Source organism: Syngnathus acus, chromosome 23, assembly GCF_901709675.1.
Source record: "Syngnathus acus chromosome 23, fSynAcu1.2, whole genome shotgun sequence".
NCBI lineage: Eukaryota > Metazoa > Chordata > Actinopteri > Syngnathiformes > Syngnathidae > Syngnathus > Syngnathus acus.
Window position 1 is genome coordinate 4,961,896 of NC_051107.1, and position 25,112 is coordinate 4,987,007.

The window sequence follows — 25,112 nt, forward strand, 5'->3', positions numbered from 1 at the left end:
ACTGATCCTCACTTCCTCTTCGGCTGCATCCGTAGGCCTACGGGGCTTAACTTTTATATCCCTTTCCCTCTCTGTCTGCTGTAAATAGGCTTAATGTTACAGTTTTCTGTGTGGACGCACAAAAGAGGCGCTGGGGCGCGTTCTATTCTGCGACGGGCCCGGTTGAGAAACAGACAAAAGACGATCGAATTTCCCTTTTTTTGAAAAAGGCTCGGCGTCTCGTTGAATGGTGCGGATACAGAGCAGCAGCAAACAAATGAAGCTGACACGCTCGACGATATCGTCATAAATCATCCGAAAAACTGACAACTTTACAGCAACGTCAGCAATTCAGAGTTCAAGATCGTACTTTCGAAACCTGGCGGTGATCTCATAGCGAAAACGATTATTATGATTCCAAATATCACGAGACCTGTTGGTTACTGGAGCGGAATACAAAATACAGCATGTTGTCTGTCCCAAGCGAGGAGAGGCTGCACGTACTGGAAGCAGAGGGGAGGGGGGGGAGGAGGAGGGAGGGAGGGAGGGGGGTATATTTTTAAGCCAATCGACATCCAGAACTGCTAATATCATTCCTGGACTCTCTAAGCTGGTGCCAGAGCTGCGCAAACTGCTCACTCTCTCTTTGACTCAACTCGGAGATGAAGCCTTGCAGTTAAGTTTTAGTGACCGGTGCACGGATGCCCCTACTGTGATTTCATTTCGAGGGAATATTCTACCCATCCAATCGAACCTACTGGGTGAGTTTTCGGCACATAATTATTCAATCATGACGGTGTATTTTTTAAATAACCATGTCCCATAAAGTGATCTTAAACTGTGGCTGAGAGTGAAATTGCAGCTGCGTGTGGGATTTTCAGCTTATAATGTGTTAAGACGCACTGAGCAGGGCTGAGGGGGGGTGCGAATTGTCCTTTCCAGATGTGTGGACTCAGCTGTTGCCTGTCACTCAGGTGGTCCCGCTGCCTTTTTCTCTTGTCTGCCTCTTTACGAGCCCACTCGACGTACCTCTCCGACCGGCCATAAACGTGTCATGTGGACAAACTGCTAAACTAAAAGTGACAAACGCTCGCCGGTGTTGGTATTAGGAGTCGGGTCATCATGGCCCATTTAAAAAAAAAAAGTATTTTTATCAATGGAGTGCAAGGGGGTAAATGAAAATGAACACACTTGGGATTTGCTGAGAAGTGTCACTGCAGCCAAAAGTGGGCTGAAGCCACCAGCGACCTCTAGTGGTGGTTATTGGTATAAGCAGCCCGCTGGGAAAGCTTATTTTGAGTTGCAAACTCCACTTGATGCATCCGTCCATTTGGGACAGAGCAGATCTTGTGCAAGGGAGGACGGCGGGGGAGTCTGCTTACGCCAGCTGATACCCCACGCGGAGTTTTCGTTGCTGATTCAGGATCAGAGCAGTCAAGAGTGAGGATCAGGTGACGAGTGAGGTGTGTACCCCGCCCCTTTCCCTTCGTGGGGGGCCGTTCTTGGATGGAGGTGGGGGGCGCTAAGCAATGCTAAGCCTTTGTTAATGAGTATCTGTGTGCGAGTGTGAGACGGGTGTTTGGATCCAGTTGCAGTTAAGCTGCGGTTAATTGGTCAGCCATTTTTGATGCACGCAGGGGGCCAGAGTTACTTTTGAAAATCCACCAAGGCAGTAGGTGGCGCTACCACCCTCAAATGTAATAGCCAATCAGAAGCCTGAACAATAATTTGGGGTTGTGTATTTTCAAATTAGACAGAAACGCATCAAATGGACGAGACTCTCGTCACATGCGTGTTTATATCCACAATAAGTGACTCCATCCTTCACTGTTCTTTGTTTTGTCATATGCGAGCCAGATTCTCCGTCTCAGGCTGTTGTACAAGTGCCAGAAAGGAAATCCAGCCTTAGAGTTTGTTTTGGTATTGTTGGACACTGTCCTGGGAAAAAAAAAAAAAAGTAAACTCAACAACAGTAAGCCTGATCTCAATGTGCAATGGAGAAGCATAAATGAGAATCCGCAAAAGCATATTTTGCAAGAATGGGGGCTTAAATGCTTGAGTCTTTGTTGTTTTACAGCATGACAGAATATCAGTAACAACTTTTCGGGTGTCTTGCAGCTGGCTGACTTCTGATTTAGAGAATGGAGCAGTCAGATGTTTCCATGCACGCAGCACAGACTGGAATTAGATCAAACAAATTGAGTTGATAAGAAACATAAACACGAATGTGAGCGCTCTGTGTCCGTACACGTGTGTGAGACCTCCACATCCACACTCAACACTGTCCCGACTATGCGCACGTCTGTCAGTCTCCAACCTCACACCAACATGTACACACACTGCCGTATTTGTGCAGCCGCAAACTAGAATTAATCGAGCGGCGGGGTGTGTAAATCATTGCAAACATCAGAAAACACACACACGCTTGCCAAGCAGCGATCCCTCTGGTTGTGTGTGCGCGGAGGAGCCAGTATGCAAAGAACCAGACCAGTTAATAATGAGAAACAGAAGCAATCGGTACAAAAGTAGTCTCTTGGCTTTAAATGGGGAACAGCTTCGTTTTGGTCAAAATTGGATCCCAAAAGTGGGAAAGATCCGACTAGAACAAATCGATCGTTCGTCGGCATGTCTCAACTCTTCTCAGCTCATCAGTGCGGGACTAATATCGGTCGAATCTTTGCAGAGGATAAAGAATCGATGACTGAGCTAGCTTAGCTTCGGCTAGGACGACAATGTATATTCCTGTCTCGTTGCTAACATACATTCCCGGGGAATATATATCCCCAAAAATATGTTTTTTTTAAATATGACTGGTTGAGTTACAACACCGCAACATAAATACCATTTAGCGTTTAAGCTACTGGGCTAAGCAATGTGAAAGTTGGTGTTAGCATACCAGCGGGGGTTGTCATCACTCCCTCTGACCATTAATATGGATCTTTTTGCTCTGGTGGTTACACACGGAACCCTGCGGGCCGCACTGGCTGCACAAGGCTGGTATTATGGTCAGTTTGTGGGGAATGCAAGTGAGCCAGACGTTGAATAAATGCCCTACACGAATTGCGGGACCGCAGAGCGAAGACTCCCGGCTGCGAGTGAGAGTCGCTTCGGCACCAACTTAATTACCTGTACACACAGCTCTATTTGATGATGATTAAAGCCCTGTAACACACACACACACACACGGTAAAAAACCTTCCCAGACATCCCAGTCTCCAAGCATGCAGACATAAAAAAGGTGATGATTATTAGATGATAATAATTAAAAGGCTTGTTAGTCTAATAGTATAGATAGTATCTCATTTAAGACGTCGGTGCGGCAAGCACGTAATTATTCCCAGTTCTGTGACCACCCAGCGACACTGCAAAGTCAAAATACAGTAGACGTCAGATCCAAGTCAAGATATGGCTCAAAACTCACAACGAGTGAATGATGTCACGAGTGCATCGCCATGGAAGCAATAACAATCTCGGCGTTGTCTGCGAAACACAATATTTACGGTTTGTTTGGTTGGTTGTGTGCTGTGTGTGTGGTTGATCAAAAAATGATGAATGGTATACTCCGCTTTAAATCGGTCTCATGCATGCGTATCTGTTTACTACTGTGGTCTTGCATGTATTTTCCAATATAGACGTTACGGTAATCAACATGAAATCTTTTCCCCGGGTGGTCAGCAGACGTCTTTGCTGCCTCATATCGTCCCAAAGGATTTCATCCAGGGGGGAAATGGTTTTGTCCAATCTGATGCTACTCAAGAGTCAGGAAGTTGCTGGAATCTCGTGAGAGCAAAGGGTGTGGAGTCTGACTGTATTTATCAAACAGTCTCTCTATTGTCGTTACGTTGCATTGCTGATGACGTAAACTGCGAGCAAATATCAAGCCGTGTTTTGAGCCGCAAAATTCTAAAGAACGACAGCAATCCCAAAAAAACGGTCCTTTACTTTGACGTGTTTCTTCCAGAGAAGAAGCATCATCAAGCCTAGCGGTTAGCGGATGAAAGCTTGGGGCTTTCCAAGTGTTCCCAGCGATACAAACAGTAATTTAACAGTTGTCTGGGTGTGAAAAAAATCCATTTGTTTCTTGCTAGTCTTTGTGAAAGCAAGTTTTAAATTGGCCTTTGCATTAATGAGGTACTTAAAAGTTGTTTTTATACCGTTGACCTAAAAAAAAAAAAAAGCTCCGAGCGAAGGCGTTCATTATCCCCAACCGGGCCGACCGTGAAATTCAACATGTGAGGGCTTGTTTAGGTGTTTACATCCATACGTACGGCTCTTTTGATATAGATTTTGGAGATGTTTCGGAGAGTATGAAAGGGTGGAAAGCTCCCGTGGAATGCCCTTCGGGGCCTTTCTAGACATCTGGTTGTGGACAGACAGCTTGGAAGTCCAAATATGTCCAGTTGGATCCCCTTGGGGAACCGTCGTGCACATCATTACGGTCATCCAATGACTTGGGTTGCCTGAAAGCCTATCATTTGGTTCCGAAGGCTACAAATATGCGGCAGAGACTTTCAAATCACTTCCTCTCGCTATTGCCTCTTCCATCTGTTGCAGATTAGTCTTCAGTCTGTTTAGAGAGCCGAGACCTCGGCGGTGCGAGACGGATGGTAAACCCGGAGGAGGGCTTTATTCAGAACAATCACTTCGGTCCAAATTAACGGAGAGGCCATCTAAGGATATGACCGACTGGGATATGACAACTGGGTAGGGAATGAGAGGCGGAGCCTAGGAGCAGCTTCAAGGTCTGCACTGGCCAAAATACCAAAATAAGACTCGGCTGTACATCTAAAGTTATGGTTTCATTCGTACTGCGGCCAAAAGTTATTGCCAATTGTGTACTGCATGCTGCAAATGTGTATCTGTGACGCTTGAGTGGTGCACCATCCCCTCGGAGACTTGTCGTTAAGCCGTTGCGCAAACACCCTCAATCCCTGGCCTACATCGAATGTATCTATTATACAGCGTTCATTGTATGTGCGAGGGGGGAGGGTCCTCACAAATGTAATGCAAGTCAAATGATTTGTTAACCATACCTTACATAGCCACGTCTGAGGCGCTTCGCCTTGATTGACAGCCATTTATTTTGGCTCACGTCTGGGACACAAGTGTAAATCATTCTGTAATACAATTCTCCATGTGAGTCAACAACATTCTCCAAGCCACGTCTTGTGTGAATTTTCCTTGCCGGTTCACTTGCCTTACTATGTTTTCTTTCGGTCATTATTTTTTTAAGAGATTAGTTTTACGAAATAACAATTTGAGGGCTAGTCTCCCCGAGAGTATTTCAAACTAAAAGCGGATACGGGAGTCTGGAAAAAAAAAAAAAGGCTTTATCGGATCTTAACACGTATGGTTCCTGTTTTTACAAGCACACAAAGTCAGCCCATGGGGGCCCTTCCTACGTTGCATGCAGTACCTTACTGTATGCGACCACACACAAGAAGTGAATACTCCCGGTGGACCAAATTATCCCCCTAAGAAAATTGCACCAAGACTAATCCGCATGCTGATTTGGATTGTGTGGGGTCCGGAAATAAAAAAAAAGAAAAACAGTCGGAAAAGTTTCTGGCCTTACAACGGTGACCTCTGGATTTTATTAACATTGCCTCACTTAACTAAATTGAATCAGTGCAGGATAAGACACATTGTATTGTTTCCTGATTTGTATTACAGTTTTCTGATGTTACGTTTCTCAACGAAGTGGTAAGCTGATCAATTCAAATTGTTTATCGACTTCTGTGTGATTTGAAGAGATCTTTTGGGAGAATTGACTTGAGAAGAGGAAAAATAACGCAGATGTGCCAAAGCCTCTGCATAAGAAACGGATTTCACACGCAGCTAATTGGTTCAAGTCAAACACTGGATGGCAACTCTCCACAACCTCTCCTTAAGGTCGCTTGCCATTTACTTGACAATTTCCTGCATTTTACGGCACGTTTACGGCCGTCCCCCATTGTCCCAAAGGCGTATAAGTAACACCCCGCGGCTTAGCAAATCTCAGCATTGCTTTTTATGACCAGGAGCCTAAATCAGCCATAGTTAAGGAGTGTCAAGGAATATTAACACGGAACTGGCAAGACGTTTGCTAAGCTGTTAGCGAGGATTAGCTTTGAGCTAACCCGGCATAACCAAAAGAATGCAAATTGTCTGTGTATCCAAAGTCTTGGATATTGTGTTTTACGCTATGTAAGCATTGAGGACGACCTCTCTCATTGCTTTTTATGACGCTGCAACAAGTTGAGACTCCTCACCGCTGCCCTTGTGATTTCTGTTCGGAGCGAGCGAAGGGCCACGGCCTGCGACATTTACATCCTAAGGGCTCGTTTAAGCGCTTTCGTCCCTCCTGGGGACGAAACACAATGGCGGCTGTTGATTGCAAGTGAGAATGATGATTACTGATGAAAACGGAGCACTTGGCTTTACAAAACAGAGCCATTTGACTTCACAAAGCCTCCCTGCAGGCTCAGAACAGGCCAAACGACTATTTGAGCGATGGCCAAGGTTAATAACTCAAACTAAAATTGCACACAAAAATTCAAAAATAAAAAACAAGAGTGCCTTAAACACTAGCGTTGACGCCATGTGTAATAGTCAAGCCACAGAAATATCGCTCGGTTGTCGGGGGGGGGAGTCCAGACTTGAATGTCATCTACATACAGAATCCAAAGCAAACAATCACAAGCCTTGTGAGTTTTTACTGACAAATGCTCCGGGGTCAGAGGTAACCGCATAACGTCTCCATTAGTTAACTTTGTGCTCAGGAGTGTCGGGCATGTGAATTGAATCCATTCGAGTCTAATGACTCAACAAAACACAACTACACATCATGGCCGAACCCTCCACGGCTCCAATAACAACATCGCGGAAAGCTGCGGTTATACAAAACATACATTCAAATATATTTGGGCAATTCTTTAAGAGGAAGCAGAGGAGACCGCAAGGTCAATGTTCCCATTGTGTCCCCAAAGGAACCACAAGTCTAGGCCCAGTGTGAAAGACCGATTTGTGCCTATTGTGTGGGACGAAGCCACTCATGCTCTATTCACCCCCCCCCCCCCCCCCCACCCCACCAACCCAAACTCATTGTCACTCTTCTATTATCGTAGCTCTTCACAGGGCACACATGGAAATACTTGGACATCTCGCATGTCAACATTATGGGAGAACTAAGATGCGATTTGGGAGAACTAATAACTGGAAAAGTCATTCGCTATGATGAGAACATTTCCAATAAATACCTACTAAAGGCCTTACAGCGAGATGTCCATTATGAATGAATTATGTTTAAGTTACTCAAGTTTCAGGCTCAGTTTCTCGAGGCAGTGCCAGGAAAGAAGGCGGCATTGGCAAAGCGCTCGCTCGCCTTAAGCGAGTTAGCAAAGCGAGCCATTCCTCATCGGTGGCAGCTAATTTGACATGTGACAAACAGCACCGCCATCCCTTCTGTTAAGTCACTTAGCTCGGTTGTCAGGGGGAAGAGGGGGCGTCTTTGTCTCGCCGGACAATTGAGTAAACTCATTTTTCATGCCGGAGCGTTTTCAATGGTTCCTGCTTTTCAGGCCGTTACAAAGACAGATGGTTGCGACCTTGTGCAAATAAGTCACCTCGGAGCTGCTGCGGCCTGACAAGTCGTCACAGATATCCAGAGAGGTTTTCCTGCAGGTTTTTTGTTTTGGGGTGGAGGAAAGGGTGTGTGTCTGAGTGTGTGCGACAGACTATTTTCTGGAGAGGGGTGGAATGAGGGAGGGGCCTGGGGAGTCAGACCTGCCTACGCACATGCACTCACGACACACTCCAGGCACTCCAGATAGAGACATCACCTCTCTCGGACCTCCTTCTCAAGGATTTGGGGATTCCTAAATGAGGTGCTCCCTTCTAACTTTCGGAGACATTTTGAAGGAGGGGTGAGCGGGTGGTTGGTGGGGCGCTTCCTGACCGAGTTGGATCTGGAACTGATTAGAGCAAAGACGCATCGGCCTTGGTGTTGAAGATATGTAGAGCCGGCGTTGTGTGGCTGAAAGGAAGCGAGGTTGAAAGAGAGATGCTTTTCCTGGAGGTAAGGAGCAAACACTTAAGCATGATTTGGCCTGGCTCCAGTTGTGTGAAGTGCCTCGTGCAGCCCGTGATACCCATTTGTCCCTAAAATAACACCGCCGTGAAGAAGTGATGATCTCGGCCTTTGAACTCCGCTAATGTTTTTCCTCGAGCGTTGTGGAACATTTGCTTTTTGGGCATCCAAATTTCCCGTTCGTACATTTTTGGTCATATGCATTGTGCAAATGCCGTTCTGGAAATTCAGAACAATACATTCCAGACACTTTGATTAATCAAGCATTTATGTTTGAAATAACTTTTTGACCCAGTCAGTCTAACGTCACCGGTGAAGGAGTCACTCTAAAAGTGTCAGTCAAGCGGGGGAGGAGCACGGAGTTAACCGTTAGCCGACTACATCTGGCCCATGTTTACACAGACCCCGATATTGTGACTCCTAAAATGCCTTATTTTTTTTTGTGCTCGAACCCGGCTAACCTTATTGCAGAGGGAATGTGTTGATAGGTCTGAGAAGGAATCGGCAAGGTCTGAAGGTAGCCCAAAGATGGAGGCGGTTATAAAGTGTTGTGGTCATTGCTTAATTTTTGTTTTTTTTGTGTGTGTGTCCAAATAAACCAACTATTTACTAGAGAGGTAATTAAGGTTTTAGTTTTTTTTGCTGTCACCAACTTTATCTATCCATAAATACGTCAAACATAGTCAATGATGGAGTGTCCCAAAATAAAGACTTCAATCATCTAATCGTGCCGCTGACTAGTGTTAACAAGGTTGCGTGAGATAGTCATGTGGAGTGGGTGGAAAAAGAATTCTCAGAGTGATAACATTATCTATCCCACCATAAAACCTGATAGATTAGGCACAGAAGAACAAAGTGACATTCAAATACTCCTTTTGTCTCCGAGCGCCAGCTTTGGTTTGGTCTTTAACAGGATTTTTAACGTGCAAATTATGTGTTTTGGGCCCCAGGGCGGAACTGTATGCTAATGGGGAGAATGCTAATACTTGTCCATCCTTGTTTGCTGGAAAGCCTTGAAGGCTGACGGACATTTGCAATGGATGGAAGCAGTGTCTGTTCCCTTTTCTTTCTGAAGTGCATTGCAAATCCAAAGTTTCCATTCGCAGGATCTTATCTACAGGCCGTAGATGTTCGGCCTGACAGTTAAACTAGCCCGCGATTGTTTTGCCAGTAGAGGCCATCGAGATCCTAATGACCCAGATAGTACCGCCCTCATGCATGTGAAAGATCATACCACTCAAAACTCGGCAGCGCCAACGTGAAGCATCTGTTTGGCCTCAAACAAGTTCTGTTCTGCTCAAAGAGACCAGGCAAATCGAGTCACATTTCTGACTGTCCCGGGACTTAACCGCTGCTATGAAGCCCGAGAACAACGCTGAACAGAGGAGATCATGAGGCCTCTTCAGATCAGAATATGCCTGGAACCGCAAATCCAACCTTTTTCCCTCAGATTCGCTTTCCCTGCTGCAGATATGCAAAAGCCAGTTTGTGGTCTCATGTATATTTAAAACGCCACTTGTCATCCAGGCCATGGAAGGCTTACATATGTTCTTACACAACATGCAATGGAACAGATGTTTACTCCCTGGCAACATCTGTTGTCCGAGCATGCCGAGTGCAGATTCAAAGAACTGTACAAAGCCTGCTCGTGCAAGAAAATGTCCTAAAATATCTTCCGTTTCAGGGATTGAGGGAAAAGTACTGTTCCATGAGCCTTTTAGTCCTAATGGAAAAGCTTGCTTGTTTTTTTCCATTACACATCACCTGGAGAGCTTCTTAAGTGTTATGTTTTCGTTTTTCATCACGCATGAAAGGACCCGCGACACGAGTGGGGTGAGGACCAAAAAACATGACACTATTTTGGGGGCTTTTTCTATTCACAGCGACCACGCGCAATGAACCCGGAGCTCAGTGAACGAGGGCAGCGTCCATCGCATCGAGGCCCTGAGATGGAGCCTCTTCCTGGGGGGAAGAAGGGCATGGTGTCCATGAGCTTCCAGAGGAGCTCCACCTCGGACGACGACTCCGGCTGTGCCCTGGAGGAGTATGCGTGGGTGCCACCAGGACTTAGGCCTGAGCAGGTAGTGCCTTAAGTCTTACGAGCAGATTGATTTTTTAAGTAAGCATCTGACTCGAGTATATGTTGATGTTTAGAGAGAAAATGGTTAAGCAAACATTACTCACAGTCGGTCGCCTGTGACGGGATTGAGATTGACATGTTGGCTCGATTAATCAGAAAAAGGGGACACATACGTACACAGTGGCAGCCATTCTTTATTGATTCCCTATTTGCCCTCATTGATCCCAAACTGTGACGCACTGTACCAAATGATATATTAACAAAACTTTGCGTTGGTCTTCACCTGCAGGTCCAGATGTATTTTTCCTGCCTGCCGGAGGATAAGGTGCCGTATGTTAACAGCTCCGGAGAGAAACACCGGATCAGGCAGCTCCTCTACCAGCTGCCGCCGCACGATAATGAGGTAATTATTCCAAGCTTTGTCAAACCGATTCAAATCCAACCCAAAATCGGATCATGGCCACAGAGAAAGTTGTGGATTCTGCTGGCAATAAAAACTGATTGAAAGCCTGGACTAACACAAACGGAACAATAGCCACGAGCTCTCGTCTGGAGAACAGCTTTATGGTTCGTAAAGCGGCCCTCCTTTCACATCTGCGCTGATAAGAGTTTACATTAGGAGATACGGCGGGGAGCTTTATCAACCCACACGAGGGCTGACAGAGGTGGTCTCTGTCTAAACACCCAGCGGATACACAATAAGTCTAAGTCAACATAAACAGTGTTTGATGGGGAGCTTTTATAATGTTTGTTGCTGATTGAGGAGGACGAATTCCTCGCGTTACTGCGGTTTGGAAGGGAGAAAGTGCGCCCGGCGTATTGTACGGATAAGTCCGTGGTCTTTTATCTGGGAATCGACACAATCTCTAAACATGGGGAAAAGAGTGGAAGGATTGAAAATAAACCACTTTTGCTGATGGTGATATGCCGCTTGAGTTATTTTCTTTATGCCTGCGCCACTGAAACTACTCTGTCTCCGCCAGGTTCGTTATTGCCAGTCTCTAACAGAGGAAGAGAACAGGGAACTTCATATATTCAGCGCCCAGCGGAAAAGAGAGGCACTCGGGAGGGGAACGCCCAAGATCTTGCCCCGAGCTCTGCAACACACTCGATGCGAAAACGTAGGTAGCGCGCTCGGATGCCCGAGAGCACGCAGACAAAGAGGTCATTTAGTGCTCGTGAGGCTATCGGGCAGTTTCAACTTTGACGAAAACCAACTGGTGGCTCTATTTATATCTCAAGCTGGTCCGGCTGACGTGATGCTTTGGAATTCACTAATAAAAGCACTGCTCATTACTAGGAGGAAGCGGGGGAGAGCTCATGCTCCATCTCAAGCTCCCCGAGAGGAGGTCTACCAATTTCTTGCTAACAATCTACAGCTCCAAAGAACAATCTGTGCAGGTTTAGAAATCAAAACTGAGATTCATCTTTCGTCGTTCACTCAAACTGAACGAAAATGTAACAAGTAAAAAAAAAAAAGGTTTTGTGGGAAAACTTCTAGTGCTCATTGTTAAATCCTGCTACAAACAAACAAAACTATGACAACAGAAAACCACAGCCCAATCCAACTGCAGACCACCATGGCAAACCATTTGAGCAGTTATTCCATATCCTTGATATTGGACATTAGTGTTCTTCACTAGTACGGTCTTTGTCAGCACTAGTTGGACATTGAGCCAGACTCGTTATATACGTTGTTATACAAGTTGCACAAAAACTCAAACCAGTCACTCGATTTCAGCAACTAGTGCTGACATAAGTCTAGCTAGTGACACCTAGAAACACACTAGTAGTGCCAAAATCCCAGCTAGTCAGCTTTTTGCTGCGCTTGTGACCCACTGGACCAAGCTGGTAATGTTTAAAGTCTTACTAGTAAACATGTAAGCTACAAAAGCTTTAACTTGTCGAATGCCGACTGTTGTCACATGTCAACTAGTGCCCTTGGATTTCTTGCACTAGTCAAGTGAGAACCGTAATAGCCACTAGTGAACTTGTAAAGGATAAAACACTGACTAGTTAACAAGTGAAAGTCCCTTGAAGCCTTGATATCACACTAGTGAGTCTAATTTCACTAGTGGTATTTCACTTGTAAGGGTGAAAATTGCTCACTAGTTCACTAGTAAGGTATAAAATGTCGACCAGTACCACTAGTTGGGATCTTCCCAACCTCACTAGTGAGGCGCAAAATGTCAACTAGTCAACTAGTAAAGGCAAAAATACCCACTAGTTCACTAGTTGGTTGCAATTTAACCTCACTTGTCAACTAGTGAACCATCTTTTCTTTCTAGTGAACTAGTTCAGGCAATAGTGAGTCACTAGTTAACTAGTGACATGGATCTTTATTTAACTAGTGAACGAGTGGAATGATGACACAATCTGAATCCTGATTGGTGTATTTCAACTGTATAGCCAATTGGATTCACACATCTGTCCCACCTCTTCATTAGTTTTTTGTTCAACTAGTTCGCTAGTGAGCAGGTCGGCATCCACTAGTTCTACTAGTGAGGATTTTATACCTCACTAGTAGAACTAGTTAAGTCTAAATGCCGCACTAGTGTATATTTGGGGCATGACTAGTAAACAAGTAAAACTAATTTAAACTTACTAGTCTGATATCAAGGATTCAAGGGGCTTTCACTAGTTAACATGTCAGTGTTTTAGCCATCCTAGTTATCTAGTGAGTGTTCAGCTCTTACTAGTTTACTTGTGCAGAAAATCATAGGTCACAAGCTCTTACTCGTTTACTTGTGCAGACAATCATAGGTCACAAGTTAACATGTTGGAATAAATCATGTTTGACTAGTTTGCATGTTGCTGAAAATGAGTGACTGGTTCGAGTTTCTGTGCAACTTCTATGACAACGTGTATAACTAGTGTGGCCAACAAGTCCAACAAGTGCTGACAAAGACCGTACTAGTGAAGAACACTAATGTCCGATATCAAGGATATGGAATAAATGCTGAAATGGCTTGGCATTGACCATGGCATTCTTCTTTTGCAAATGAGTTACACCACTTCAACTGTGAGATCTCAACCAACACAAGAATCCTAAAAAACATTTGTTCCACACCACTACAAATGTGTTTAATCAAACTAATGGAAAACATCCTTTCAACATTCACTGGAACAGAATAAATTGAAGCCGTCGCCAATGAGGAAACCACATTCGCTGTTTAGCTATGCTAGCTATGTTGCTTTGGGTTGAGAGCTTGTCAGCGCCCAAACATAGATGCTAAACAACACATTATATGTTGAGAACTAGCGACACATGTTGACACACACACTAATCCGTTGTGGAAATGCCACCGTGTCACGTATTCCTTGGGTCATAACTCACATTCTTATCTACGCAAAGCCACATGTCATACAACCATGGTTGTGTACACTTATACCTATGAATGTACACGTGTTCATGGACAATTTACAAAGCTCCAGTTTCTGTCGTTGTCAGGGACATACATGAGTCATGGCCGTCTGTCCACTCTCGTAATAATAGCAAACAGCTGGGTATGCTATCCTATCGCCGTCCCCTCGCTCTTGTGGGTTAAATTAAGACTTGTGATTGTGCGTTCAGACACACTTTGACAATCTCTGTGGAGTCATATGAGCTTTGGCGACTGGAGACCAAGGACAGTCGGCTTCACGGGTTCAACCGTGTTATGAAATGTATGACTTCCATAGTAAAGCGAGACAAATTGAAAGACAATGCTGATTTAAATCAGTGGATGTCAGCGACAAGAAGAGTTAATCCTGAATTTAAAAAGGAACAGGCAGTTTTCTGAAAGACATGAAACATAATCTGTGGTTTTGTTTTAAAAGATTAAAATGCTTTGCATCAATCTTACATTCATTTTAGCAGTAGTTCTGGTTTCACGGATGTATTTTTGATAACATTGCTGGCTTTATAGCCGTCTTAACAGGGATGGACATGTCTATTAAAAACAAAAGTATTACACTACAATTTAAACATACTTATCAGTAGATTATCAGCAGAGCCACTGCATTAACAAGATTCCTAAAATATGACTGCACCGTTTGTATATCTTTGGCAGTGTGGGGGTGGTATCAATGGAGGAGAGATGGCGATCTTTGCCTCGAGGGCTGGAGCGAACCCCTGCTGGCACCCAGCATGCTTTGTGTGTGCTACATGTCAAGAGCTCCTTGTGGATTTGATCTATTTTTACCAAAATGGCAAGATCCTCTGCGGGAGACACCATGCAGAAGTTATGAAACCAAGATGCTCCTCTTGCGATGAGGTAAGTAGCAGCAACTGTGATGTTGAGGTTCATCGCTCTTCACCAACCATTTGTATGCATTTCTCCTTAAGATTATCTTCGCAGATGAGTGCACAGAGGCGGAGGGCCAGCATTGGCACATGAAGCACTTTGCCTGCTTTGAGTGCGGTACAATGTTAGGGGGGCAACGCTACATCATGAAAGACGGACGGCCATACTGCTGTGGGTGTTTCGAGTCGCTATATGCAGAGTACTGTGAGGCTTGTGGTGAAAATATTGGTAAGTCCAAATGATTGCATTGAAGAACCTGGAGTAGCCAAACCCAAGTTGCTCTCCTAATTCACAAATGTGTCTTGCTTCCGACTGACCTATAGGAGTGGACCATGCACAAATGACCTATGAAGGTGGACATTGGCATGCCACAGACGAGTGCTTCTGTTGTGCTCAGTGTAAGACGTCCTTGCTGGGCTGTCCGTTCTTGCCAAAACAAGGGCGCATCTACTGCTCGAAGGCTTGCAGCCAAGGGGAGGATATCCACACTTCAGATTCGTCGGACTCCGCCTTCCAGTCTGCTCGTTCACGTGAATCCCGGCGCAGTGTTCGCATGGGTAAGAGCAGCAGGCCAGCTGAACAGTGGAGACAGTCTCAAGTCTTAAACCCCTCCACCATTGCCTCTGCGAGCGAGTACAAGTTAGTTGAGGGTGAAGTTGATGGGGATATTGACGACATTGGGCAGAAGCTTTCCCATCTAGGCCTGGATGAGGAAAGGTTCTGGAGGGATCGTGAGGAGCAGGACGCTGGGGGAGAGGAGGACCCTGAGGAATGGGCCCAGCATGAGGACTATATGACTCAGCTCTTACTCAAATTTGGTGACCAAGGAATGTTGCAGCAGATTCAGCAGCCATCCTTAAAATCTCCAAGCCATGACAGAAACCATCTGATAAATGTTTCTGACCCTTGGTTGAAGCCAGAATCCCTTGGAATCACTGCCTCTTCACCTACCCCTACCAGTCCCACTCAGAGCCAAACCTCTAATCAATCCAGAGCCAACAGCCTTAGTCCTGGGCTCATGAGCAAGAAGCATCTTCCTGAAATGTACTGGGCACAGTCTCAGGACGGGCTGGGAGACTCCGCCTATGGAAGTCACCCAGGGCCTGCCAGTGCCAGAAAAATCCACGAGTTAGAGTTGGACCAAGATCAGGACCAGTCTAGTGCAGGCAAACATACCCTATGGCAAGAGAAGAGGCAGTGGTACCAAGATACACTGGAATGTATTGCAGATGAGCTGAGGAAGGCGGGGCAGGGTGTGGGGGACTCCATGGACTCATTGGCATTGTCAAACATCACGGGTAAGGAGGATGAGGTTGACGATTTGGTGTTTGGTTATGATGTTCACTCAACAAACATTTTCTGCTTTCTTAGGTGCATCAGTTGACGGAGATGGCAGGGATAGGCCTGCGGTCTACTCCCTTCATACAATGCAGGAACCTTTGGTGGGAGATGGCTGTGAGAAAATGAGCAACATGGGGACTTATAATTCATCTCATCTTCACCACAGTAACAACTCTCTGAACATAAACCTGGAGAGGGGGGGACAGGAGACAACACAAGAGGGAGACCTGGCAACGAGGGGAGGACTTCTGTCTCTGTACCCGCATTCAGAAGCAACACCTCCTGGGTTTGTCCATGCGCCAGCTCTGAGGAGGACTAAGTCACAGTCCAGGCCTCCTCAGATGGTCAAGTTCACAGATGACACTGTGGATAACGGATATAATGATGGATTTGAGGTCAATGTTCGAAGGCATCCCATGAGTGAGAGGCCACAGCGGAGGGCTTACGCCCACGACGAGGCGGGCCGGGAAAGAAGCCGTCCGTCAAGTCACCATGGACGCAACCGACAGAGTCCCCATCACAGTAGACACCACAGGAGCCGCAAAACCCATTCGGACATCGCCCTTAACATGGTGCCTTTGGAAAAGGCGCAGAGACCATATCGACATCACCGACATCACCCCCGCGAAAGGTCTCCAAGTCAACCACTGGCATACCCTCAATCCCGGTCTGACTACATGTTTCAGGGTGCCTCCCAAGGAGACCGCCGGGTTCAGCATTTTATGGGTCTCTATAAAGATGAGGATGAGTGGTGTTCCACTTGCTCTTCGTCATCATCGGACTCTGAAGAGGAGGGATACTTCCTGGGCCAGCCCATCCCGCAACCTCGACCTGCTGGGCGCTACTATGCTGAGGACTACCCGAGGGTCATTCCCCTCTCGTCCCAAAGTCATGGCTCAAAAACTGGTCGCAGAAAAGGCCACCGCTCCAAAAACTGTATTATCTCCTAAAGCTTAATGCGATGATCTGCATCAGGAAATAAAGTTTTTTTTTTCCCCACAAATGTTTTCTGCAGATGTCTGAGAGCTGTAGATAAATTCTGAGTTGTAAGAAGGGTACTGTCTAGGGAATTGGGAAGGAGTGGGTTGTTGTTGACAAAAGAAATTAGTCAAAAATGTGTACATTCATTTGATGTTAGTTTTTATGTAACGCATGGGCTGATACAGTTTGAGTGAAAAGATCTAAGCTTTGCAGCTACACAGTGTACAGTCAATCGGTAAATTCTACACACGAGTGGATGATAAAAGTAGAAACTGAACAGATTATTTAATGCAAAAAATGTAATGTAAATATTAAGATTTTAATACTGTTCTCTTTATATTGGTGGTTTAAATGAATGCTTTTGAAGTGTCATAAAAGTGAAAAATGCCGGCTGTAAACGCAATCTTTCTGTTTTACGAGGAACCAAGAAGGTGCCGTTTCATCAACTGTGTTCTCCAGTTAAGTGCCATAAAACAATGTCTAATGTAACCCAAATATGTAACATCTATATTGAGCCCAAATATTTACTACATCTGTTGTGTCATAACCAGTTATATACCTAAGATTGTAAAGATGCTTGTAATAAAATATTTTTGCAAAGCTGCAAAAAAAAGTTGATTTTCTTGGGCATAGTTTCTTCTTGCTTTGGCGACTTTCCTTCTTCAACTGCTCACTGTTTTTTTGGGGGGGAAATATAAGAATCCTTGAATATTTCATGTATAATAAATAATTTAAATGCAAAAAAACAGGAGCTTTTATTTGAAAAATTCATTATACTCACTCAAAATGTTCGACACACATCTTTGACATGGTGACACAGCACCAGTCGAATTCGACTTTTAACAGAGAACACTAAAAAGTTACAAATGATTTCATTTCAAAATCTAACACTGGTTAGCCTCCACCCGTGTGCTGGAAAGTAGTGAGAATCCACAAGTCCAACATGTGTCCAGTTCCATTGAGTCACAATCCAAGTGATCCGCCGTGGTCAGACGGTAATCCCACGACGTTCCATCCGATCATTTTGTCAAAAAACCTTAGCTGTGGTTGCTTCCTGTCTTTGAAAGTTTCTGGCTGCTGGAGGTTGTCGAAGGGGCGGTCAAGTCACAAGTAGGGACTTCTGGATGCTGTAATGTCTCATCCAGTTGGCTGATGAACTGTTTGAGGTCCTCGATACAACGTTCACGGATCTCCCCTAGGCTCTCTCTGAGGGGGACTTGTAGCTGCTTCTCCAGATTGGGATCTTTAGCGACCAGCATCTTCACCACCGTACCAAAGGTTTCACAGTCCTGGCGGTACACCTGAGAGTGGACAAGGCGGGAAAAAAAAAAAGTTGATGATGAATTATGATGAAGTCTTGACTTGAGAAAACTAGCATTCCCCTGCTCCGCCGTTCTTCACCTAGGCGTGCACACAATTTGTTTTAGTTGTCCTGGGCTGAGCATGCTGGTGTCAATTAGGGGTGGGGGGGGTTGATTAACACATCTTCTCAAGTCCCATAAATGCAGCTTAAATTGCAGGTGGCGGGGGTGGGGGGAATGAAGCAATAAAGACACTTGAAGCTCAGGGGTGCGAGAGGGGCAATGACATCCATTCATTTCATAGCTGCTGCTTTACTCTTCTACTGAGGAAGCGTTTTCTCAAAAACTGCTGCTTTGAGTCGTTTTACAATCTTGCTGGGACATCCAAACGACATCCGTAGGGTGCCGCCTCAATCAAGTCAAAGGCTGCTGATTGGTCCAGAAGCCAAAAATAGTCCCAGGAAATTGCGCTGATGTCAAACGAACACCCTCTTCCTTTGGTCATTTTGAACTAATCGAGATTCGATCCCCTTTGTGACGTGAACGACGGCATCAGCGCATCTCAGGAAATACCCAATCAGGTACAAGAACCCAAAACACTTGAACAGAGAAAAAAAGAAACCGATCTCTGAAACAATGTGTTAAGAATATACTTCCTGTATTATAAATGACTTCCCCTGTTATCCAAACAGGAAGGAAAAGAATTGTGCTTAACTCTGGGTGGGGCAGGCAAGCCGTGTCTGGGTATCCAACTCCCCCAAAATCCGTTTCTAAAAATGTGCTAAAACCTTTCTCAACTGATCGCCGCAGGCCGTTAAAAGTGGACCAGAGATACACGTGAGCCATCGGCGTGTGCCTGCTTGCCCAGGCAGCAAGCGGAACAAAAAAAACCAAATAAGTGGGGGCCCTTCAGTCAAGCGCTGCCACCTTTGAAGCCAAAACAAAAGAGGATCTGAAAAGCCTGTCCTTCTGCCCAGTAGTCAAATATATTTAGATTCCTCCACAAATGAAATGAAACACCATTTGTGTCACGGCCAGGAATGCGAGGCGCACAACGTGATCCGGTTTATTGCCTTTCACGCCGCGTCGCTCACTACGACCGGCGAGTTTGTACCTCTGCCAAAGTCAACTCTGACAACCAGAAACAGCTCAGGTAGAATTTCAGAGGAGCAATTTGAGCGAGCGACGCAAAAGACACAGGGCGGGAGGCGGGTTGATGTGGGCTTGATGATGGAAAAGTCCGTTTATGATCTGCTCGGCAAGTTTGGGTTTTTAACGCTTTTAAAGGAACAACCGGACTCGCCCTTGTGTACGGTCGAGATGGCTAGACCAGATTGGATGCTGAAAGCCAAACAATCAGGGTGCACGTAACGTGAGGGCCTGCTACGATAGAACCGCGGTTCGGAATAAAAATGACTACTACAGCTATATAATCTTTGAATTATGGGACAGGAATGCTGGCCAACTTTGTGGCTGCGTGGCTTGTCTACTTTGCGGACCGCTTTGGCCCGCGGCCATCAGTCACGAGAAACTAACTCCCCCAGGATGAAATGACAGAAAGTTGGGAACTATGAAATTTTGAAACGACGGCTCTATTCGAGGGTGGAATTACCAAAGCTGGATGGTTGGAATTTTACTTTTTTAGGGGGGGGCATCTGGGAGGGGGTATACTCTTTGAATGGGGACTACACATACACTGATAATCACTTTTTGGGAAATCTAAGAGCGTCAAATTACTGGTTAGAGGGGGTACACGGTACGCAGATGGGCTAAAAAGAAGACTTGACTATAAAACAGGCCCGAATCTGCAGCGTCAGCAACCGGGTTACAAGCGCCTGTAGGCTCTTGCCATGCGAGCGCGCCTTGCACGCTTTGGCTTTAATGGGCCCAGTAAAGCAGCGGTAGCGTTCACTCTTTTGCGGGAAAGGCCCTCATTAGATGAGCCAGCAGAGCTGCAACCTCCACCCCGCGGGGTGGTTGTAACGCTGTTGACCTCTATTTATCCAAAAGTACAAAGCTATATCCTGGTCAGCTTTTATACGTTGATGGATATGGTCAAAGTGTTTCCAGAAAGTTCTATCAGTCCGTGTTATTGTTTGGTGCAATGAGCATATGTTGTCAATATTCCATACAGGTATCTTAAAAGACATTTACAAGACTTCATAGAAAATCGTGTTGCCTTACCTTTCAACACCAGGGAACAGGACAAGGAATTCTGACCCCTTGAATTTTGTTAAATATTTTAAATCAAGGCTAGTGTCAGTGGCCCATTTATATTAGTGCTTCGAAACTTTTGATGCCAAATCTCACTTAAAATGTCTTTTTAGCTCTATATTAGTGCTTCAAAACTTTTGATGATAAATTTAACCTAAAATGTCTTTTTCGCTCTCCAAGTTGGATTAAAATACAATATCATAAACAAATGGAGACTAGATCTTTGGAAATAGTCATTCATTTCAAGTAATTAAGGTATAGGTGGATAAGTATCATGAAAACTAATAATCAGGAACATATGCCATAAAATGATGACAATTATAGTATTTCAGTCCCTCACCCAATCAGAATCTCTAATCAAATCAGAATTGCTCAATTCTGATCACTTCCCGTCAACAAACACAGTCAATAAAGAAAAAAGAAGGTGGCACCTTTTCAATCTCTTGGGCTTTAGTTGCAATGGCCAGCGATCGCCGCTCATTAAAGTTGTCTGTCTTTTGACTCTCCTCTGTGACAACAGCCGGCAACAATGGCTCCTCTTTTTCTTTTTCTTTTTCAGTTTCGTGTGCATTGTTCTCCTCCTAAAAGAGAGGCAGGGATGTCATTTGATCATTTGGTTGCATGGACTGAACATTCCCTGACAGGCCAACTTTTAAAAAAAAAAAAAAAAAAAAAAAACAGGAAAGGCCAAGGAGCAGAGCTATCCATCTATGCCTAAAGTCTACTCACAAGAAAAGAATCAGGCCATGGGAAGAGCTATATTAATTCTCCACGTGACTGGAAAAAAAAGAATAGCGGGCGGATGCTACATCACATCAAGTCCAGCGTGCATGCTCGGGCGTTTGTCATTTCGTAGCCTGCTTGTCCATAATGCGTGGTGGAGGGAAAAAAAATCCTGTCTGAATCATTCAATTCAACTGACTGGGCACCACCCAACATGAAAGGCTGGTCCAAACAAGGATCTTTCAAAACCGGGGCGGACTTTGATGTGACTTTTCGGGAAATGATGTGGTTTTCAATGGTTTGGGACTGCTTTTAGAAGTTCTCTAAATTACTGTGTTTTGGCAGGGGAGTGGACTCGCTCCAACAACCGGTCCCAATTTCATATTTCTGCCGCAGTGGATCTCCGCTTTGTCTTCACAGACTCGACTGCTGTGATTTTTTATTTTTTTTTGGTGTGTGTTCAGTCAGCGTTTGTTGACTCTCCACAGCAGGCAGCGGCCATTAGTGCTCGCTTTACTGGGGGCACAGCGCAAACCTTTCATCTTGGCAGAGGTTATGGGTTTGTGCCCCCCTACCCCACAACACGGAGAAACAATGCCCTAGGCCCAAGATCAAACATCGCAAATAAGTGGAGGCAATGTTGGAAGTCGCTCAAACTTTCGTCACAGCAATGTTCTATCATCTAAATTTTAACTTCGCTACCAAACACAGAAAGTTGGGAGCCCTCCAGGAGCGACAGAGAGCAGTTCAGTTGAAATACTGGACCAAGTTATGTTCCACCGGGGAGGCCCTCTTAGCTTTGCGGCGAAGATCCCGATGATAAAATTATGACTCGGGCTAATGCGTTGAGCCCTTTCACTTCTGGGTGGCCGTCACATCTGACTCGGTTTAACCTGCAGCTGCGACGGTGGAGATGGAGGATATCTGCAAAACTATTATTTACAAAGTTGCTTTCGTCAATAAACACGGCAGTAATGTTAGAAGGAAAAAAAAAGAATGAAACGCGACAGACCGGTGCTGACATTTGAGCTCTCTGCAGTCCACGTGACTCAAGTCTGCTTACACGGCAGGTAAACAAAAGTACTGGACCACTTTAAAAGCCATTAAAATACTTCAAGGGGATGAAATAGTTTTTACAGTGACGGGGTTTAAGTTGGTCCAGGTGTAGTTTTCTGTCCTCGTGAGCTCACCTTGGTTGAGGTGGCACTGCTCGGAGAGCCTTCTATTGACAGACCCGGGATCTTTTCTGAAGAAAAACGAGAAGACAAGGCAAAGACTGAGGATAAAAATGAGAAGTGTCGATGACCACTAGGAAAATGACGAAGCAGTTTGCACCCCAAACAAGACTTTAGCTGAATAAACACGTCAAGCCTCAAAAGATTTGATCAAATTGGACACTGCTCCCCTATCGTGTGTAGGCTTTCACTTCAGGTATATCCATCAGACATCCAATCTGTGGCATGTTTACGAGGCCGGACAAAGGTGGCTGCCGGATGCATTAGAAATGCTCTCCGTCTCTCTCAAGTTACCCGGCAGGTTACGTTTAACGACCGTGACCTCGAGATACATCTGAAAGAAATTCTCTGTATGTCTCTCACCTCCCTTCAATTACTGTTTCGTTGAGATGATGCACAAAAAGGATCTGCTTTCTTTGATAAGCATCATGTGACAGTTGGCAGTGGTCGGCGGGGAGGTCATGCTACTCACACCATGCAAACGAGATACTTTAATATTTGCATTTACTGTTTACAGTCCAGTGGCAGTCAAATATGTACTAACCTGCATAAGGGCATGTTGTCAACGATGGGACGGTAAAAGGCTCCACTTTGTTTTATTGTTTGATAAGATTTGGCAGCAGCTAACGCAATTTCATTTTCATGACCAGATCGGAGGAAGAAGTTCAAGTGCAACGGTGTCTCCGTAAAAAGCGAGCAAGGTCGCCGCGAGACACTTAAACATTTGTGACGCAGCCCGTTCTTGACCTGGGTGACACAATCAGCATCACTGCAATGTTGTTGCATTTCCGTTAAGTAACAGAGAGTTGAACAAAAAATCACACTAAGTATGGCTGCCATGAGGCTGAAACGGCATCTATCATCAAGGTCGATGTTAGTTTTCAAGACGCTTGTAAAGCCCCGTAGACTCATGTTCACTGTGAGGAAAGAGCGCCCCCCAGAGGTGCTTATTCAGACCTGTGAGCCCCCCTGGACCACCCCGCCAAAAGTCACTGAGCCAGATTATCACAAGTTAAAAATCAACCGCAAATATTTTCTTTTTTTCCCCCTCGGGGATATTAGGCAAATACAAAACGTGCGTGACTTGCATGTATTTGTGATGTTGATGTTTTTCTGCTATGTTTTGACTACACCCACAAACCCCATCCCAATTATCTGGCTAATTATAGTAGTTTTGCCCAACCTGGCTACAGAAAAAAGCTGAGCGTGGCATCAAAGAAAATGCAGTGTCAGCGATCCGACATACCGGTACTCTTGCCTTGCTGCGAGGGGAACGGAAGGTTTTTGGTCCGCTCCGGCGAGTATCCCCTGCTGCTCACGCTCGAACCCGAGCGGCTGTGGGGGGAGCGGTCTCTCGGAGGCGGGAAGGGAGGAGCCTTTCTCCTGTAGTCTTGTCTTTCATCCCTGAGACAGTCGAAGTCGGAAAGAAACATATTTGCAACAAAGAGAGGAGCCACAGATATACAAAAAAAGTATCTAGCTTAATTCATACCCTCGGTCCAGGTTAAGGATGGCTTGCATGAGCGTGTCAGACCCGCTTTCTGGTAGCGCTCGGGGCGCTGGGTACATGCTTTGGTTCCGAGTTGGCGGTGCGCGGTTGCTGAGGACATAAATTAGTTCTCCAGATATTAAAATATTATTCTCTGTAAATGAACATGCTAGCTTAGAGCAAGCATAGAGTCGACTGGAACTAAAGTGTAGTTCATTTACTTGTATTCCATAGGCCGACCCGTGTGTTGCTCCTCCCTTGGGCCTCTGAAATAATCCTCCTGCTGAATTGACAGAAGATGCAATCATAAGACTCCCTATTTGGATCCAATATGACATGTATGTTATCTCGGTTTTCACCCTTCGTGATGGGGGACCGCCTCTGCGTTCTGAGGGGGGGAAATGACTGGAATCGCCATGGTAGCCCCGCTGATCTTCCCCGTGGTAATTACGCGGGCCTCCTCCATTTGGGAAAAAGCGAGGACCTCCTTCATATTCATAACCATCAGGCCTGCCAAAGTGGCCTCGCCTATCTCCTCCTCGAGAGTAATGACCCTGGAAAGGATGGCGGACATTAAGAGGTGATGCCTTACAAATAAATGAGAAATTGGCTGTGTGCTTATAGAAGACGTGATTGTCGAGCAGAAACTTACTCTCCCCGGCCTGTCGCCCATGAAGCGCTCTTCATACACCTCTCGTACACTCCTCTCCCTCCTGTACGTCACTGCAGCCACCAAAATTAAAAACATACTGATTTGTCACTCAAGAATAAAACAGACGGTAATTCTTAACTGAACGTCTAAAAGCTATTAACAACTCCATCACAATAGTTTGGCATATGTTGTATGCATTTTTTTTATACAACTCACTTTCTAATGAGGAGCTCTCTGGGTTAGTTTTGGGTGAAGTCTTTCAATAAAACCTGCGGAAAGTTGGGAAAAAAAGTAACGTTTATTCTAGACAAGTGGGTATCTGAACGGGTATTACCAATTCAAGTACGTATGTAAAATAACTAGTTACGGTTAAACGAATACAGGCCGATAATATTCGACCTAAACGTGGCTGTAGCAATTCAGTTGATTCTACCAGAACACCGCGGTAGTAACGTCCCATCAAATCCCAAAAATAAGACGAAATATTTCATTGTTTCAAGCGCGTTTAGGCAGACTCGTACTAGCACTGCTAATTGGCTAACGGTAGCCTGCGTATTCAGTGCCTGAATGCGCGCCTCGTTTTTCACACTTGGCTTATTTTTATCGCAACAGAAAATAAAATATAACATATTAAGGTAATTTCTTACATACTTGACAATATTGAAGTGATATGAAACCAGCTTTGTTATCGGTAAATTACACTCACGTTAGCCTTCCCCGTATGCTACCATACGAACAGCGTGTATTTTGTTGGACGGGATGT

General features: G+C 45.2%; 3 protein-coding genes across 7 annotated transcripts in view; 2 read left to right on the plus strand and 1 right to left on the minus strand.

Moving 5' to 3' along the window:
• The window catches only part of LOC119117540, a 135,310-nt gene that overhangs the window by 25,516 nt on the left and 84,682 nt on the right, over window positions 1–25,112 (plus strand). The gene's annotated exons all lie outside the window — the stretch shown is intronic.
• Window positions 572–17,348, plus strand: prickle1b (prickle homolog 1b). 3 transcript variants are annotated; one of them, XM_037243281.1, is made up of 9 exons: window positions 7,750–8,035; window positions 9,931–10,128; window positions 10,417–10,530; window positions 11,111–11,248; window positions 14,180–14,383; window positions 14,455–14,641; window positions 14,737–15,711; window positions 15,785–16,712; window positions 16,781–17,348. In XM_037243281.1, the coding sequence occupies exons 1-8, from the start codon at window positions 8,021–8,023 to the stop codon at window positions 16,702–16,704; spliced, it is 2,751 nt and encodes a 916-aa protein (XP_037099176.1). In that variant the 5' UTR covers window positions 7,750–8,020; the 3' UTR covers window positions 16,705–16,712; window positions 16,781–17,348. The 3 variants fall into 3 exon arrangements, with proteins under 3 accessions (XP_037099177.1, XP_037099175.1, XP_037099176.1); XM_037243282.1 differs by lacking the exon at window positions 7,750–8,035 and adding an exon at window positions 572–740 and having other exon boundaries at window positions 15,785–17,348; XM_037243280.1 differs by having other exon boundaries at window positions 7,749–8,035; window positions 15,785–17,348.
• Window positions 17,466–25,112, minus strand: pphln1 (periphilin 1). 3 transcript variants are annotated; one of them, XM_037243441.1, is made up of 10 exons: window positions 25,056–25,112; window positions 24,566–24,618; window positions 24,350–24,420; window positions 24,057–24,251; window positions 23,919–23,977; window positions 23,701–23,808; window positions 23,455–23,612; window positions 22,164–22,219; window positions 20,682–20,831; window positions 17,466–18,036 (listed from the first exon to the last, which is right to left on the minus strand). In XM_037243441.1, coding segments are annotated over exons 2-10 (1,062 nt in total). In that variant the 5' UTR covers window positions 24,567–24,618; window positions 25,056–25,112; the 3' UTR covers window positions 17,466–17,772. The 3 variants fall into 3 exon arrangements, with proteins under 3 accessions (XP_037099336.1, XP_037099334.1, XP_037099335.1); XM_037243439.1 differs by having other exon boundaries at window positions 23,919–23,980; window positions 25,056–25,111; XM_037243440.1 differs by lacking the exon at window positions 25,056–25,112 and adding an exon at window positions 25,001–25,015 and having other exon boundaries at window positions 23,919–23,980.

Coding starts and splice junctions, on each gene's coding strand:
- prickle1b (XM_037243280.1), top strand. Junction 14,384..14,454: donor GATGCTCCTCTTGCGATGAG/GTAAGTAGCAGC, acceptor TTTCTCCTTAAG/ATTATCTTCGCAGATGAGTG. Junction 14,642..14,736: donor GGCTTGTGGTGAAAATATTG/GTAAGTCCAAAT, acceptor ACTGACCTATAG/GAGTGGACCATGCACAAATG.
- pphln1 (XM_037243439.1), bottom strand. Junction 20,832..22,163: donor GCAGTGCCACCTCAACCAAG/GTGAGCTCACGA, acceptor CCTCTCTTTTAG/GAGGAGAACAATGCACACGA. Junction 18,037..20,681: donor AAGCCCAAGAGATTGAAAAG/GTGCCACCTTCT, acceptor GTCCACTCTCAG/GTGTACCGCCAGGACTGTGA.